General features: G+C 42.7%; 1 protein-coding gene across 1 annotated transcript in view; it reads right to left on the minus strand.

Moving 5' to 3' along the window:
* Set1 (SET domain containing 1) overlaps nt 1-12757 on the minus strand; it is a 56792-nt gene that overhangs the window by 39096 nt on the left and 4939 nt on the right. The window contains exons 4-7 of the mRNA XM_080278805.1: nt 8854-9037; nt 8375-8570; nt 6950-7147; nt 5002-6381 (exon numbers count right to left, since the gene is read on the minus strand). Of these exons, the coding sequence (XP_080134931.1) occupies nt 5002-6381; nt 6950-7147; nt 8375-8570; nt 8854-9037 (1958 nt within the window). The remainder of the gene's footprint in view (nt 1-5001; nt 6382-6949; nt 7148-8374; nt 8571-8853; nt 9038-12757) is intronic.

Consider the following 12757-nt stretch of genomic DNA (forward strand, 5'->3'; position numbering starts at 1 on the left):
AAACCTAGATTATCACATGGAAGGAGGGCTGACTGGTGGTACATAGACCTTTACACTAAACATATGTCTGGGTGTGGAGGCTGCACGAGGATTCCCCCAAGATGAGTTTGTGCCGAAATAATTATACATCTGTCAAACTTTGGTACAACAAGCGTAAAAAACAAGGATTAAGAGCAATGGAAATGGGATTATTATGGAATGTGCATGGAGTCAAGAAGTCCGTTGACAGTAGGGTATACGAGAATGTGCTTAGAAGGTACAGTATTGTCACATCGAGAAAGTGGATGGACACAGGGTGGAAGGCATGGTGAGCCAAGAACAAGGTGGATGGATATGACAGAAAGGTGTGTAAAGAAATTTGGTATAGAGGTTGATGAGGTTAGAGAAATAAAAGAATCAACTTGCTTGGATGAATTAAGTACACACAAGTCCATGAACAAGGGCTTTGTACCCTTTTTTTACAACTTGATAAGTAATATGCATCTATAAAGGAAAATTCCTGTTGATGGTCAGGCTTGTGAGGTGGAGCCATAATACCTAGGACCTGAATGATGAATGAATGACAATGCAACCCACTTGCTTTGGAATGTGGATGCTAGTTCTCCCACTTTCATGTTTTCTCTTTCCTAGCTTTGAAGCGTATCTCACCTCATTCTCAGGCAAGAAAAAAAGGGTCATTACGCAAATGATGATGAAAGCTACTGAATATACAGTACTGTAATGTGTAGCAATGATCTCAAATGAGGACTAATGTATAATGTTGCATTAGTGACTGAAATTATTTAATTACTTCTTCCTAGTCTTGCTTGGCAACCTACAAATTAATTCCAATCTGAAAGCAAGAGGAAAATATCTCTAAATGGCTACAATTGCACAGGATGAGCTTGTATTACCCTAAGGAGAAATTACAATGAACTAACAATGCACAGCTAAGGCCACTTACTGGAAAAAAAAAAAAAAAAAACTCCATGATTCTTGACATAAAGAAATGTATGCAAGCCTCTACCTCATGGAATACAGGGAGAAATAACACTCTTCATATATTTTCTGCATGCCATACAATTTATAGGGTTTTGGAAACCCATAACCCAACAACTGAACTGCAATCATCTTCACATCTTTGGACATTTTATGAAGTAACAGGAAGCAGTTGATAAACAGTTTATCTGAATAACAATAAATTACTCTAACCCAAGGTGGGTCCTATCCTAGCAGCCAGAAGCATGGAAATGTTTAAAAAATACAAAACAAAGCTTTATGAACAAAAGCCGGATGTACACAGTCCACATAATATAAATTAATTGCACCAAGAAATAAAAGCATTCCTGAACAATGAATATTCATACATTATACAGTACTATAACTGCCATTTTGTGGTAGGTGGTGACGACCATCATCCACTCACTTGATGTAGTGGAGCCTACTTCTTTCACTTTTATCATTCTTTTTATGTGTCTGCCCCCCCTCTCTTCCTGTTTCTCACATCTTTCCTGTCACATTTTATTACTCTTCTTTCCTTTTCAGGTGGCTTTACACTGAGTGACAGGCCTAATGGTTTCCTGTAAGCACGAAAATCATTTACAACAATGGGTGGCAACCATATAACTAACTCAGTGTTCCCAACATGTCAACGAGTGGGTTAGTGGAGGACCGGTGCCCCTCCCTGTAAAACCACTAACTCATGACAAATGGCCACCCCTTATGGGATTATGGCATCTGACTACAGACAGACGTCAGCAGCAAAATTCAGTGCTTTCAAAGCACAGGTTCCATCCCACCTTTGTAACTACTGTATATGATGCAAGACTACTCACCACATGAACAAAAAAAACTATTTCCTAATGCAACATCCCTCCTGCTCACTAAACACTTTACTGCAAGGGAGAGAAGAGCACAATTAGTAAGACTGCAATGTGGCCATCACCTTTCCCTGCCTCAGGGCCAATACAAATACAATTCAGGACAACAATTCACTATGCTCCCACTGTTAGCTAGACCCTCACACTACAGCCATGCGCCTCTTAGCATCCAAGATACATCCTGAAAAAGATAGGATATTAAATGATCTGGACATTAAGCGACCACTGCAACTTATGCACTGCAGCACCATATATTGTACTATACTGTATATAAAGGTACAGTGAAAGCTTGATTATCCAGGTTCAGATTTTCCAGGTTCCGGTATATCCAGGCTGTGACTGAATGGTTCAGTGGTACTGTAATACATAAAGTTATCAGTACGATAACTCCAGTTTAAACAGCATGCATCCGGTTGCTAGCTAGCGAGCCACGGGTAAACGAGAATAAGTCTATCCCTGACCCACACCTCTTGCTCACAACTCGATAACAAGGATGGTGGGGTGGAGTTTGGTGAGGCGATTGACAACCTAACTTAACCTAACCTAGCTATCTATCTATTGCAAGACTCCTCAATCCCGTTTGGGGTGGCCACAAACAAATCGCCTCCAAGTCACCCTGTTCCCCACCATTTCACTGCCCTGCTCACAACTCACACACCCCTCTCTCAAATTACCTCTCCACCTCATCCCTCCATCTCATCCTCGGCCTCCCCCTCCCTCTTCCCCCCTCCACCTCACTCACATACACTCTCTTCGTCAGTCTATCACCCTCCATCCTCTCCACATGGCCAAACCACCTCAGTGTGTTCCTCATAACGCTTCCTATCACATCCACATCCACACCACAACGCTCCTTTATATCCTCATTCGTCAGCCTGTCTCTCCATGTGACTCCACAGGCTCCTCTTAAATAATTCATTTCCACTACTCTCACTCTTGACTTGTGTCCTTCCAGCAACGTCCAAGCTTCACTTCCATACGTTAGAGTTGGTATCACAATACTGTCATGTAATAACTTTTTCACTTCCATGCCCACTTCCCTGCTTCTTATCACTGCTGTCAAGGAACCAGCAACCTTTCTTCCCTGCTGTACCCTTTCAAGCACCTCACCCTCCAAACCTCCATCCTTACTCATCACACTACCCAAGTACTTAAACGTACTCACATTTTCCAATTCCTCACCATCCAACCTTGCTGTACATTCATTGACCTCACCTCTCTCAAAGACCATCACTTAAGTCTTCCCTACATTCACCTTTAGATTCCATTTCTTACACACTCTCCCAAACTCACCCACCAAGCCTTGCAGCTCCCTTTCATCTTCACTCAACAACACAGTATCATCTGTAAACAACAGTACAGGGAGTTTCCAAACACTATCCTCTCTCACCAGGGCCACTCCAACATCCACTACCCTACCTTGTACCTCTTTTATTACCCCATCCATGTACAGACTGAACAACCATCGAGATATGACACATCCCTGTTGCAACCCAAATTTCAAACAGAAAAATTCACTTAGTTCACCATCCACACGCACTGCAGCCTTCGCACCATCGTACATACTCTTCACAGCATTCAACAACTTCCATCTACTCCATATATTCTTAACACTTTCCACAGTCCTTGTCTATCCACCCTGTCATATACTTTCTCCAAATCCATGAAAGCCGCATACAACTTCTTGCCCTTCTCTAGAAACTTTTCCACTAAAGATCTAAGAATGAATATCTGATCTACACAACCTCTTCCCTTCCTAAAGCCTCCCTGTTCTTCTCCAACTAATTTCTCTGTTCTTTCTCTAACTCTGTCAATAAGTATCCTACCATACACTTTTCCTATTATACTAAGAAGACAAATGCCCCTATGATTACCACACACTTCTTTTTCCCCTTTTCCTTTGTACAAGGGAATAATTATACCTGACTTCCAATCCTCTGGGACTCTACCTTCCTCCCAGGCCAATCTGCACATCTTCCACATCCATTCTACTACTATCTCTCCCCCATGCTTCAGCATTTCACCACACACTCCATCAATTCCTGAGGCTTTCCCCGATTTAACTTTCTTCATTGTTTCCACAATTTCTATCCTACTGATTTCTTCCTGTCTTCTCACCTCCCTCCTTCTCCCAGCCATTCCCCAGCCACTTATACTCACATTACTTCCATCCTCTTTGTTCAACAATTCCTTAAAGTGTTCTCTCCATCTGCTCACTTTTTCTCCCTTCTCCACTAGTAATCTACCATTTTTATCTTTCACTCCCCTGCTAACTTCACTTCCACCCTGTCTTACTCTTTTCACCTCTTTCCAGAACATTTTCTTACAGTCCCTCCACTTTACACTCAAATTCCTTCCAAATTCCTCATCCACTCTCTTCTTACTCTCTCTTACTGATCTTTTCACCTCTCTCTTTCTTTCTACATATAACTCTCTCTTCCGCCTCTCAACTTCTTCCGCGCCCCTATTTCTCATCCATTCATTGTATGCTTTCTTCTTTTGTGCCACAGCCTGTTTCACCTCTTCAGTCCACCACGCTGTTCCTTGCACCCCCCTCCGTCTTCTCTTAGTTCCACACACCACATCACATGCTGCACATATTTCTTCTGTAAATATCCTACACACACCTTCCACGTCTCCCATCTGCTCCACTTCATATTTGCCCAATCGTTCCTCCACTTCTCTCTTATACTCTGCCTTTTTCTCATCCTCTTGTAACCTTTCCACTCTCCTTGCAACTACTCCTTCCTCTCGTCTTTCCCTTCTTCTATTCCTCCATCTTACTTAAATTCTAATTCTGGCCACCACCAAGTAGTGGTCAGAAAGTCCACTCCCCCAACCTCTATAAACTCTTGCATCCATTACACATCTTCGCATCCTTTCATCCACACACACATAATCAATCATTGCCTTCCTTTCATTCAGTTCACCACCCACCCTTCTCATCACTCGCCATGTATACCAGTGGATCATTTTATGCCTGAAGAGGGTATTGGCTGTTACCAACCCCCTCCCGGCACAAATGTCCACTAACGCACTCTCATTCTCATCTATCTCACCCAGCCACTATTACTATACAAATAGTTAACACTACAGTACAGTATTTACTACTTGTTATGGTGGGTACAAAAGAGGAACTCACTTGATAGTGGGGTCGTGGTATTCTCCACTCTTATGCGTGGCATCGCTGGGGTCTTGAGCTGGTGGGTAGCCAGCACCAAAATAATATGGTGCCTGGCCAGGTAGGGCAGTTCCTGGTGGTGGCTGGGTGAGTGGGGGAAAGTTGGCAGGGAGGGCCATATAGCCTGGGTTGTAGCTCGGATACCCCGAAACAAAGCTTGGAGGGTAGCCGGGGGGTGGCTGCCACGAGTATGTGGCTGCCGACTCCTGAGTGAGGGAGGCCGGTGCAGGCGGGTAGCCTGGGGGTAGGTAGGACTGGGGGTAACCGGGAGGGGCAGTGTAGTGGGAATAGCCTGGGGGTGGGGCTGTGTATGGGGCACCAGGTAAGGGAGGGATGGGAACATCTTGGTGAAGGATTGGGTCCTCTGTGGAACTTAAACTAGATAAACTCATCCTGTCATCATCAATACCATTCACTTGATTCTCCTCTTCCTGCAGTGGTTCTACTTTGGTCTCACCTTTTAAATCTTTATCACTATCTTTTTCCTCTTTATGTTTCTTTTTCACCTTTTTTTTCTTAAGTTTTTTCAAACGTTCCCTATTTTCTTTTCTTTCCCTTCTTTGTGCCTCCATTTTTAATTCATTTCCCTTTTCATGCCAATATAAATACATTTCTCGTGATAGATATGGCGAGGGAGGTGTGGTAAGTGGTTCCAGTATAGTGTCTAACACTGCCCATTTTGACTTTCCCTCCCCACCACTCTGTGAATCTTTGGACCCATCTCCAACCTCACTATCACTGCACAAGTCTGAGGATGAGGAGTCACTGTCTCCTGAGAGTGAAACACTATTACTACTACTTGAACTTGTTTGTGTGCCAGACCCCTTAGTGTCCTTCATTTTCTTATCCTCCTGGCTTATGCTGTCTTTCTTTTCCTCCTCTTCATCACTTCCCAGGCCCAGAGCAAGGAAGGGAGGGGCCATGCCACTGTCCTTGTTCTGAAGTAGCATGGCAATTCTTGTATCCAGGTCCAGGTTGGTCTTGTCCTCATCTTCTTCAGACTCATTTTTGGGCTTACAGTTGGCAGAGGTGTCTGTGGGTTCTGGGCACTCCTCCTCTTTGGGCACAGTGGCAATAGCACTGCTATTAATTGAGTTGTTGTACGAGTTATCTGTGTGTGTGTTGCGCTGGTAGGCCAAAGGGACATGGTACCGGGAGTTGGAAGTGTGATGATCCGGAGGTGGTACCTGAGGTGGGGGCGGCAGCTGACCGGTGGTGTGGGGGTGCGTCGGCCATGCCTGAGGTGGAGGAGGGGGGGGAGGAGGAGGAGGAGGAGGAGGAGCACTGGTGGTGGTGCTGCCAGTGCCCCAGTGATGCCCAGCTGCAACACCTGCTGGGTACCTACAAAGTATTCAGTAAGGTTAGGTTCCTGGGGATAACGAGAAACAATACTACTCAAGTTTTCCTTGCGTGTTGGTCACAACAAGGAGGGACCAAGTGTCTGACATAAAGGTGGTAACCAAACCAGCCAGTACCATACATATATTACAAGCAGCCTCACATCTCCCTTGACAGTAAAAGGGAGGGGGAGGGAAGGTGGTATTTGGGTTAACTTTTCCCACTTTGTGGTCACAAAGAGACCCCCAAACAAGAGACTGGATTAAACTAGTGGTGATGGTAGTAACATTGACAAGGCTGAAGCAGAGCATAATACATATTTCTATTGTAACCTTTGATGAGGCTGATGAAGAATATATGGTAATTTATGTTTATCATAATTAGATGCAGTCAGTAAATCTATTTTAGTAAATCCAAATTATACTGACGACAAAGATGGGCTGCTGTACTTTAAAATCAATATCTTCTACAAACCTGTATAAATCAACAATGCATTACTGTGTACTCTAATACAGGATTAATGTTAAAATAGGAAATACAAGCAAGCTGAAGGTTTCGTAGGTTTACTTACGTTCCTCTAAATTCATGGTATGGATATCCTTGGTAATGGTGGTACTGTTCGTAGCCGGTAAAATTTTGTTGGTAGCTGTACTGTGCTTGGCGATGGTCCTGGTAGTATGAGGTGGCGGACACTGTGGAGTTCGTGGAGACAGGAGGTGGAGGTGGTTGTTGGTGGATAGTGGAGCTGGGCTTTCTGGCTTCCTCAAACCTTGGGAAAAAACTTCTATGAATATATCCATAAATCACATTACTGTAATTCAATATAGCACCATGCTTCCTCATACGGAGTCCCCATAAATGGGTTTGGTCATTTTGATGCAGCTGATGGTTTCCTATGGGTTGGATGCTTAATCAACTACTTAAATCAGCTAATTACTGTACAGTACTTCCAAACGGCTGCTGGACACTGTTAGACAAGAAACTGTTAAAACATGTAATAAGACTCATAACAACGTCAGTCTCAGCCTATATTCTAATTCTCTGTACTGGTAATTGAGTTCCCTGCCAAACTATGATGAGTATATGGCTAGTTACTAAGCATGCAGTTACTCATTATTCTTACAGAAAAATATACCAGGGTCAGAGGCAGCCAATAACCAACTAACTATAACACTGACTTCTAATCAGTAAACATTTATGAAGGACTAATCAAACATAATCACTGAAAGCTCTGTCAAAAGTTCTAGATGATCAAAACGTCTCATTTAAGTTAAATAAAATCAACTTGATTGCAACTATAACATAATCAGGATATACAGGTTAAAAAGATATCCATCCATCCACCTATCATCCAATCCTGTCGTCCCATGAGAAGCGTGGGAACCAGGGGCTAGGCAAGTTGGTCCTGACAATTAAGATGAGAGTGACCAGCTTCACTCATCCATGCGTGGCATTATGCGAGCAATAAACCCCAGCCAACCCTTGGATACAAATCTGCACAAGCTCAACCTGACTGGAGCACATTAATTACCCACTAAACCACCAGCTGCCATAATCTGGTTATATGGTTACCACCCAGCATAGTAATTGGCTTCCTTGTGTACAGGAAACCATTTGGCTTGCCACTCAGTGTTGTGTTACTCATAGGCAGAAGGAAGGGGAAAGAATGGAAAGAAAGACAGACGAGGGAGTGTAAAGTCACCTGTAGACAGAAGAAAGAATGAAGGTAAGAAAGACAGAAGAGGAAGGATGGAAGTGAGAAATGAGCAGACACCCAAAGCAGCACTACATTGAGTGAGTGGATGGTGAGCAGCCCCACCTACCACTTAATACTTCAGCTATTTTGTTATTACAATACAGTACACCAGACACATTCAAATAAAGTAGCATTCTGAGAAAGCGAATCATTACATTAACACTGCACATGAATAGCATAAAAAATAAATAAATAATAAATAAATAACAGCATGAGCAGTATGAAGTGATGGTTACCAACCTGTTTCTCTCAAATTCTGGCTTTTCAGAGCTGTGTCGCTCTCTGTCTCTGCTGGACTGACTGTCTTCGTCTGGAGGGGGTGGGGGTTTAGCAGGGAGTGGAGGTCTCTTCTTTGCCTCTTTAGCTTCCTCTTCCCGCTTGGCTTCATCCTCCAACTGGGAACTGACTTCCTTGACTCGCTTCTTACATTCCTCCCCTGTCACCATACAACAGCCACAGTACAGTATACAAAAACAAAGAGCAGCAAACAGCAGGTCATACAAATCAGTAATAACAGGTACCAGGAAAGAAAAGGTTTGCCCCCCCTCCCTTGAAAAACTACAGAAAAGGCAACTCATTTTTTTTTTTTCTTTTTTTTTAACAGATAAAAATCATTATCATCTGTGGTTTTATGTTTGTTTATTCTGTGATCTTCTGTCTCCATATATTCTCTCCAGATCAACAATCTGCTCAAACAACCATGAAAATAGTATGCTTACCAAATGGGTCAAGGAACACCTGTAGAACCTTTCCCATAAGTGTGGCATTGTTGAGCTTTCTGACACAGTGGCGGGCTGACTCTGGCTCTTCGAAGACAAGTCTGGCCACACCCAGGTGCTTGCGGGACAGGTCATGGGTAAAGATTTCCAACTGTTGTATAGACCCACACTGGTGCTTGTTGACCTGAAGTACGTCATCACATTAGTATAACTGGGTGCTGCGACATTACCAAGGAGGGAGCATGACATATATCTAAATGGTTTTGTGCTAAAAAAAAAAAAAATAAATAAATAAAATAAACTTGTATGGTTGTGACAACAAGTATGAACTATTATTACGTATTTCACAACCAAAAAACTGAATGAATACCAGGTAAATAACCAAGGAAAAGTCAGGTATCATCATATCATTTATAAAGGCTCCAACAAAGCTTGCCTGCATCAGCCTTGGTTACCTGATGAAGGCTATCTATTCTTTTCAATCTCTGGCAGCCCTTGTATTCAGTCCCTTATCCCTGAGGTCAAACTCTATGACCATGTCTCAGGTTCTAATTGGTCTGCCTCTCACAATCCCACCCAAACATTCACATTTTTCACTTTCCAAACCCAATCGTCATCCTCCATCCTCTCCATATGCAAACACCATCTCAATCTGCCCCTCCTCACCGCAGTACCATACACTCCAGTTCCATCTTTCCTGAGAGAGAGAGAGAGAGAGAGAGAGAGAGACGAAGCAGTCATAGACATAATTTCTTTCTTATAATAAGTATACTTCCATTATTTCTTTTCTTTATTCCATCTGACAGTTCCTTCCTTCTGTCTTCCCAGCCGATCATCCTTTTGTTCTGCTCCTATCTCTCTCCCATTCACCTTAATTCAGTTCTATTCTCTCTGCACTTTTCTTCATTCTTTCCTTCCTTTGTTTTCTTCTTTCTTCTTTACATCCATTTATTTCTTCAACTGTTTCCTTACTTTGCAATATCTTTTAATTTTACCTCCCTTTATCTCACCTTTGGTTCTTAACCACCCCCTCTGTCTGTCAGTCTCTCTCCTGTCTACTCTCATCTCTTTTTCTCTCTGCTCTATTCATCTCTCACTCTTCTCCCTACTCCTGTCTTTTCCTCTACTCTTTTCATTTTTCTCTCCCTTTATTTTTTACTCCCTCCACTCTCTTCTCACAAGCATCATCCTCTCCCTCCCATTATTTCCCCATTCTAGTCTTGCCTCGCATCACTTTCCCTATCCACTCTATCACCCTCCAAATCCTAATTCTTTTCTCCCCTCCCTTTCTTCATTCCTCCCCTCTCCTTTTCCCTTTTTTCTGTACTATTTCTCTCCTCCCTCCCTAATTTCCCATCCCCAACCATCATAATTTTTTGTTTTTGTTTCCTCAATCCCTCTTTCCCCCTCTCCCATTGCCCCATCCCCTTCCCCCTTTCTCCATCCCTTCTCCTTCCTCCAACATCTTCCAATCCCCTCTCCCCACAACAGTCCATCTTTTCTCTCCTATTTGTCTCTCTTCTTCTGTCCCCTCCCCCCTTTTGTCTTCTTCCCTCTCACCTTTCTCCTCTACTCCTCTCTCCCCTCTCCTACCACACACTTGCCTTGTGTCATTCCTTATTTTCTGTCACTTCCTTTTTTATTACCCTTCTTTCCTACCCTTCACCTTTCTTCATTCCTTCCATCTTATATATATATATATATATATATATATATATACAGTAGAACCCTGGAATTTGTACACAATTCGTTCCTGGAGGCTGTACTAGTTGCGAAGTTCGAAAACCGAATAATTTTTTTCCATAAGAAACAATGTAATTTGCATTATTCCGTTCTTTAGTATGGATGAAATGGTAGATTTCGCCATACTATAATGAATGGCAAGATCGGAAACACAAGTTCCACTTTTAAACTTTGCAATGAGTTCTTTTTTTCAGCTCAACTGTTGTCCTCACTGCTTTACTTTTAACTCCAGCTGACTAACTAATCTCCTGGGGCCCATGATTATGTACAATTTTCAAACGAAAATACGTAATTCATCACAAAGTTTAATCGAGCCTGTATGACTGATGCATAGCTGGCGGAAGACAAAGCCAGACTAGTGATCATGTGGCACCTACGAAGCCGCATCTCTTAGTGCGAATAACAGGTCACCATACGAAAACTGGAGCGATTTTTGGGCGAAAAAGCTGTACGAAAGCCGAGTTGTATGAGCAGAGAGGCGTATGAATTCCGGGGTTCCATTGTGTATATATATATATATATATATATATATATATGTACAGTAAAACCTCTACAATTCGTCATCCTTCAAGTCAGAAACCTCTACAACTCGGAAAGGCTCCAAAATATTCATTTAAAAAATCAAAATTCAAAAATTCCCCAAAATGCACACGTGAGAGGAAGAGTCAGCAAAAATCCCCCAACTCGGTAAAATGTCCAGTTGTACAGTAATGTTTAAGTGTTTAGTGTTTAGTTCCCCAGTATAGTACAAGTGATAAATACATTACAGTAATGGCCTTTATAGTGTTAATTGTGCTTTACATAGTGTACAGTGTCAAGTACAGTACAGTAAAGGTGTGCCCAAAAGTGATCTTGAGCCCCCCTAACACCTCCAAAAACTACCAAAAGTCCTCCTCCATGCCTGGAATACACCCTACAACTGCATGGAATCATGGTTAGGCAGCTTTTACTGTTTATTGTAAAAACTGTCAATTTTTTTTCCTTTTTTTTTTTTCTTTTTTCCTTTTTTGTGTGTGTGTGCTGAGGGGGAACATAAAGTTCATTCCTACAACTCAGCAAATACGCTAACTCGGCAAGGCTTGCACATGTATTATGCCGAGTTGTAGAGGTTTTACTGTACATATATATATATATATATATATATATATATATATATACACACACACTGTACTTTTTCCACCTTGTTCAATTCCTCGTCTCTTTCATACTCTCATTCTCTCTTTTCACCCTCAATCCTGAGTTCAATTTTCTCACCCTCCTAACTTCCTTCAATTTCTTTACAAACACCCCCCCCCCAACATCTTAATTTCTTCTAACTATCCTTTGACATGGTTCCTGCCTGTGTAGCAGTGATGCAGTTTTGTGTGTAATTCACCAGGTCGGTCAGGATCACTTGATGGTCGTGATCGTCAGATTTTACCCTCCAGGAAGGGAGCTGGGAGCTCATATAGTCCGATCTAAGGGCAAGGCCGTGACCTTCACACACGCACACACCCGTCCCCTTGCTCAAGGGGGACAGTAACCACCCACTTCATCAGTGAAACTTTTCGCAACCTGAGCGAGGCGCGAACTCCCGTCCACCAGTTGGCAAGGGAGAACGTTACCACTGCACCAGCGAGCAGTGTATGTGTGTGTGTGTGTGTGTGTGTGTGTGTGTGTGTGTATTTACCCAGTTATATTTACCTACTTGTGATATACAGAAAATGAGCTACGTTCGTGGGATCCCGTCTCTTTTTCTTGAAAAGTCAAATTTTGCTTTGAACACGTTTAAGTTTTTAGACTGCATGATCTCTTTGTCCAGACTATTCCACAGGTCTATGAATCTATATGGAAAGCAATATTTCTTGATATCCTTCATGCAACTTGGTTTTTTCAGTTCATTCCATGTCCTCTTGTTACTCTCCCATCCCATACAAACAGATATTTTCTGTCAACTTTATCTACCCCCAGCATGGCCCTGAACACCGCAATCATGTTGCCCCTCTCTCTCTCCTTTCTTCTAGGGAAGGCAGATCCAGCTTTTCAAGCCTCTCTCTGTACAACAGATCTGCCAGGCTGGGGACCATCTTGGTTGCTGTTCTTTGTATTCTCTCGATCTTGTTTACAGCTTTCTTTTTTGTGTGGGGACCACACTACCGCTGCATATTCCAACCTGGGGAGG

This window comes from Coenobita brevimanus, chromosome 8, assembly GCF_032717465.1.
Source record: "Coenobita brevimanus isolate Jiangsu-jjx chromosome 8, ASM3271746v2, whole genome shotgun sequence".
NCBI lineage: Eukaryota > Metazoa > Arthropoda > Malacostraca > Decapoda > Coenobitidae > Coenobita > Coenobita brevimanus.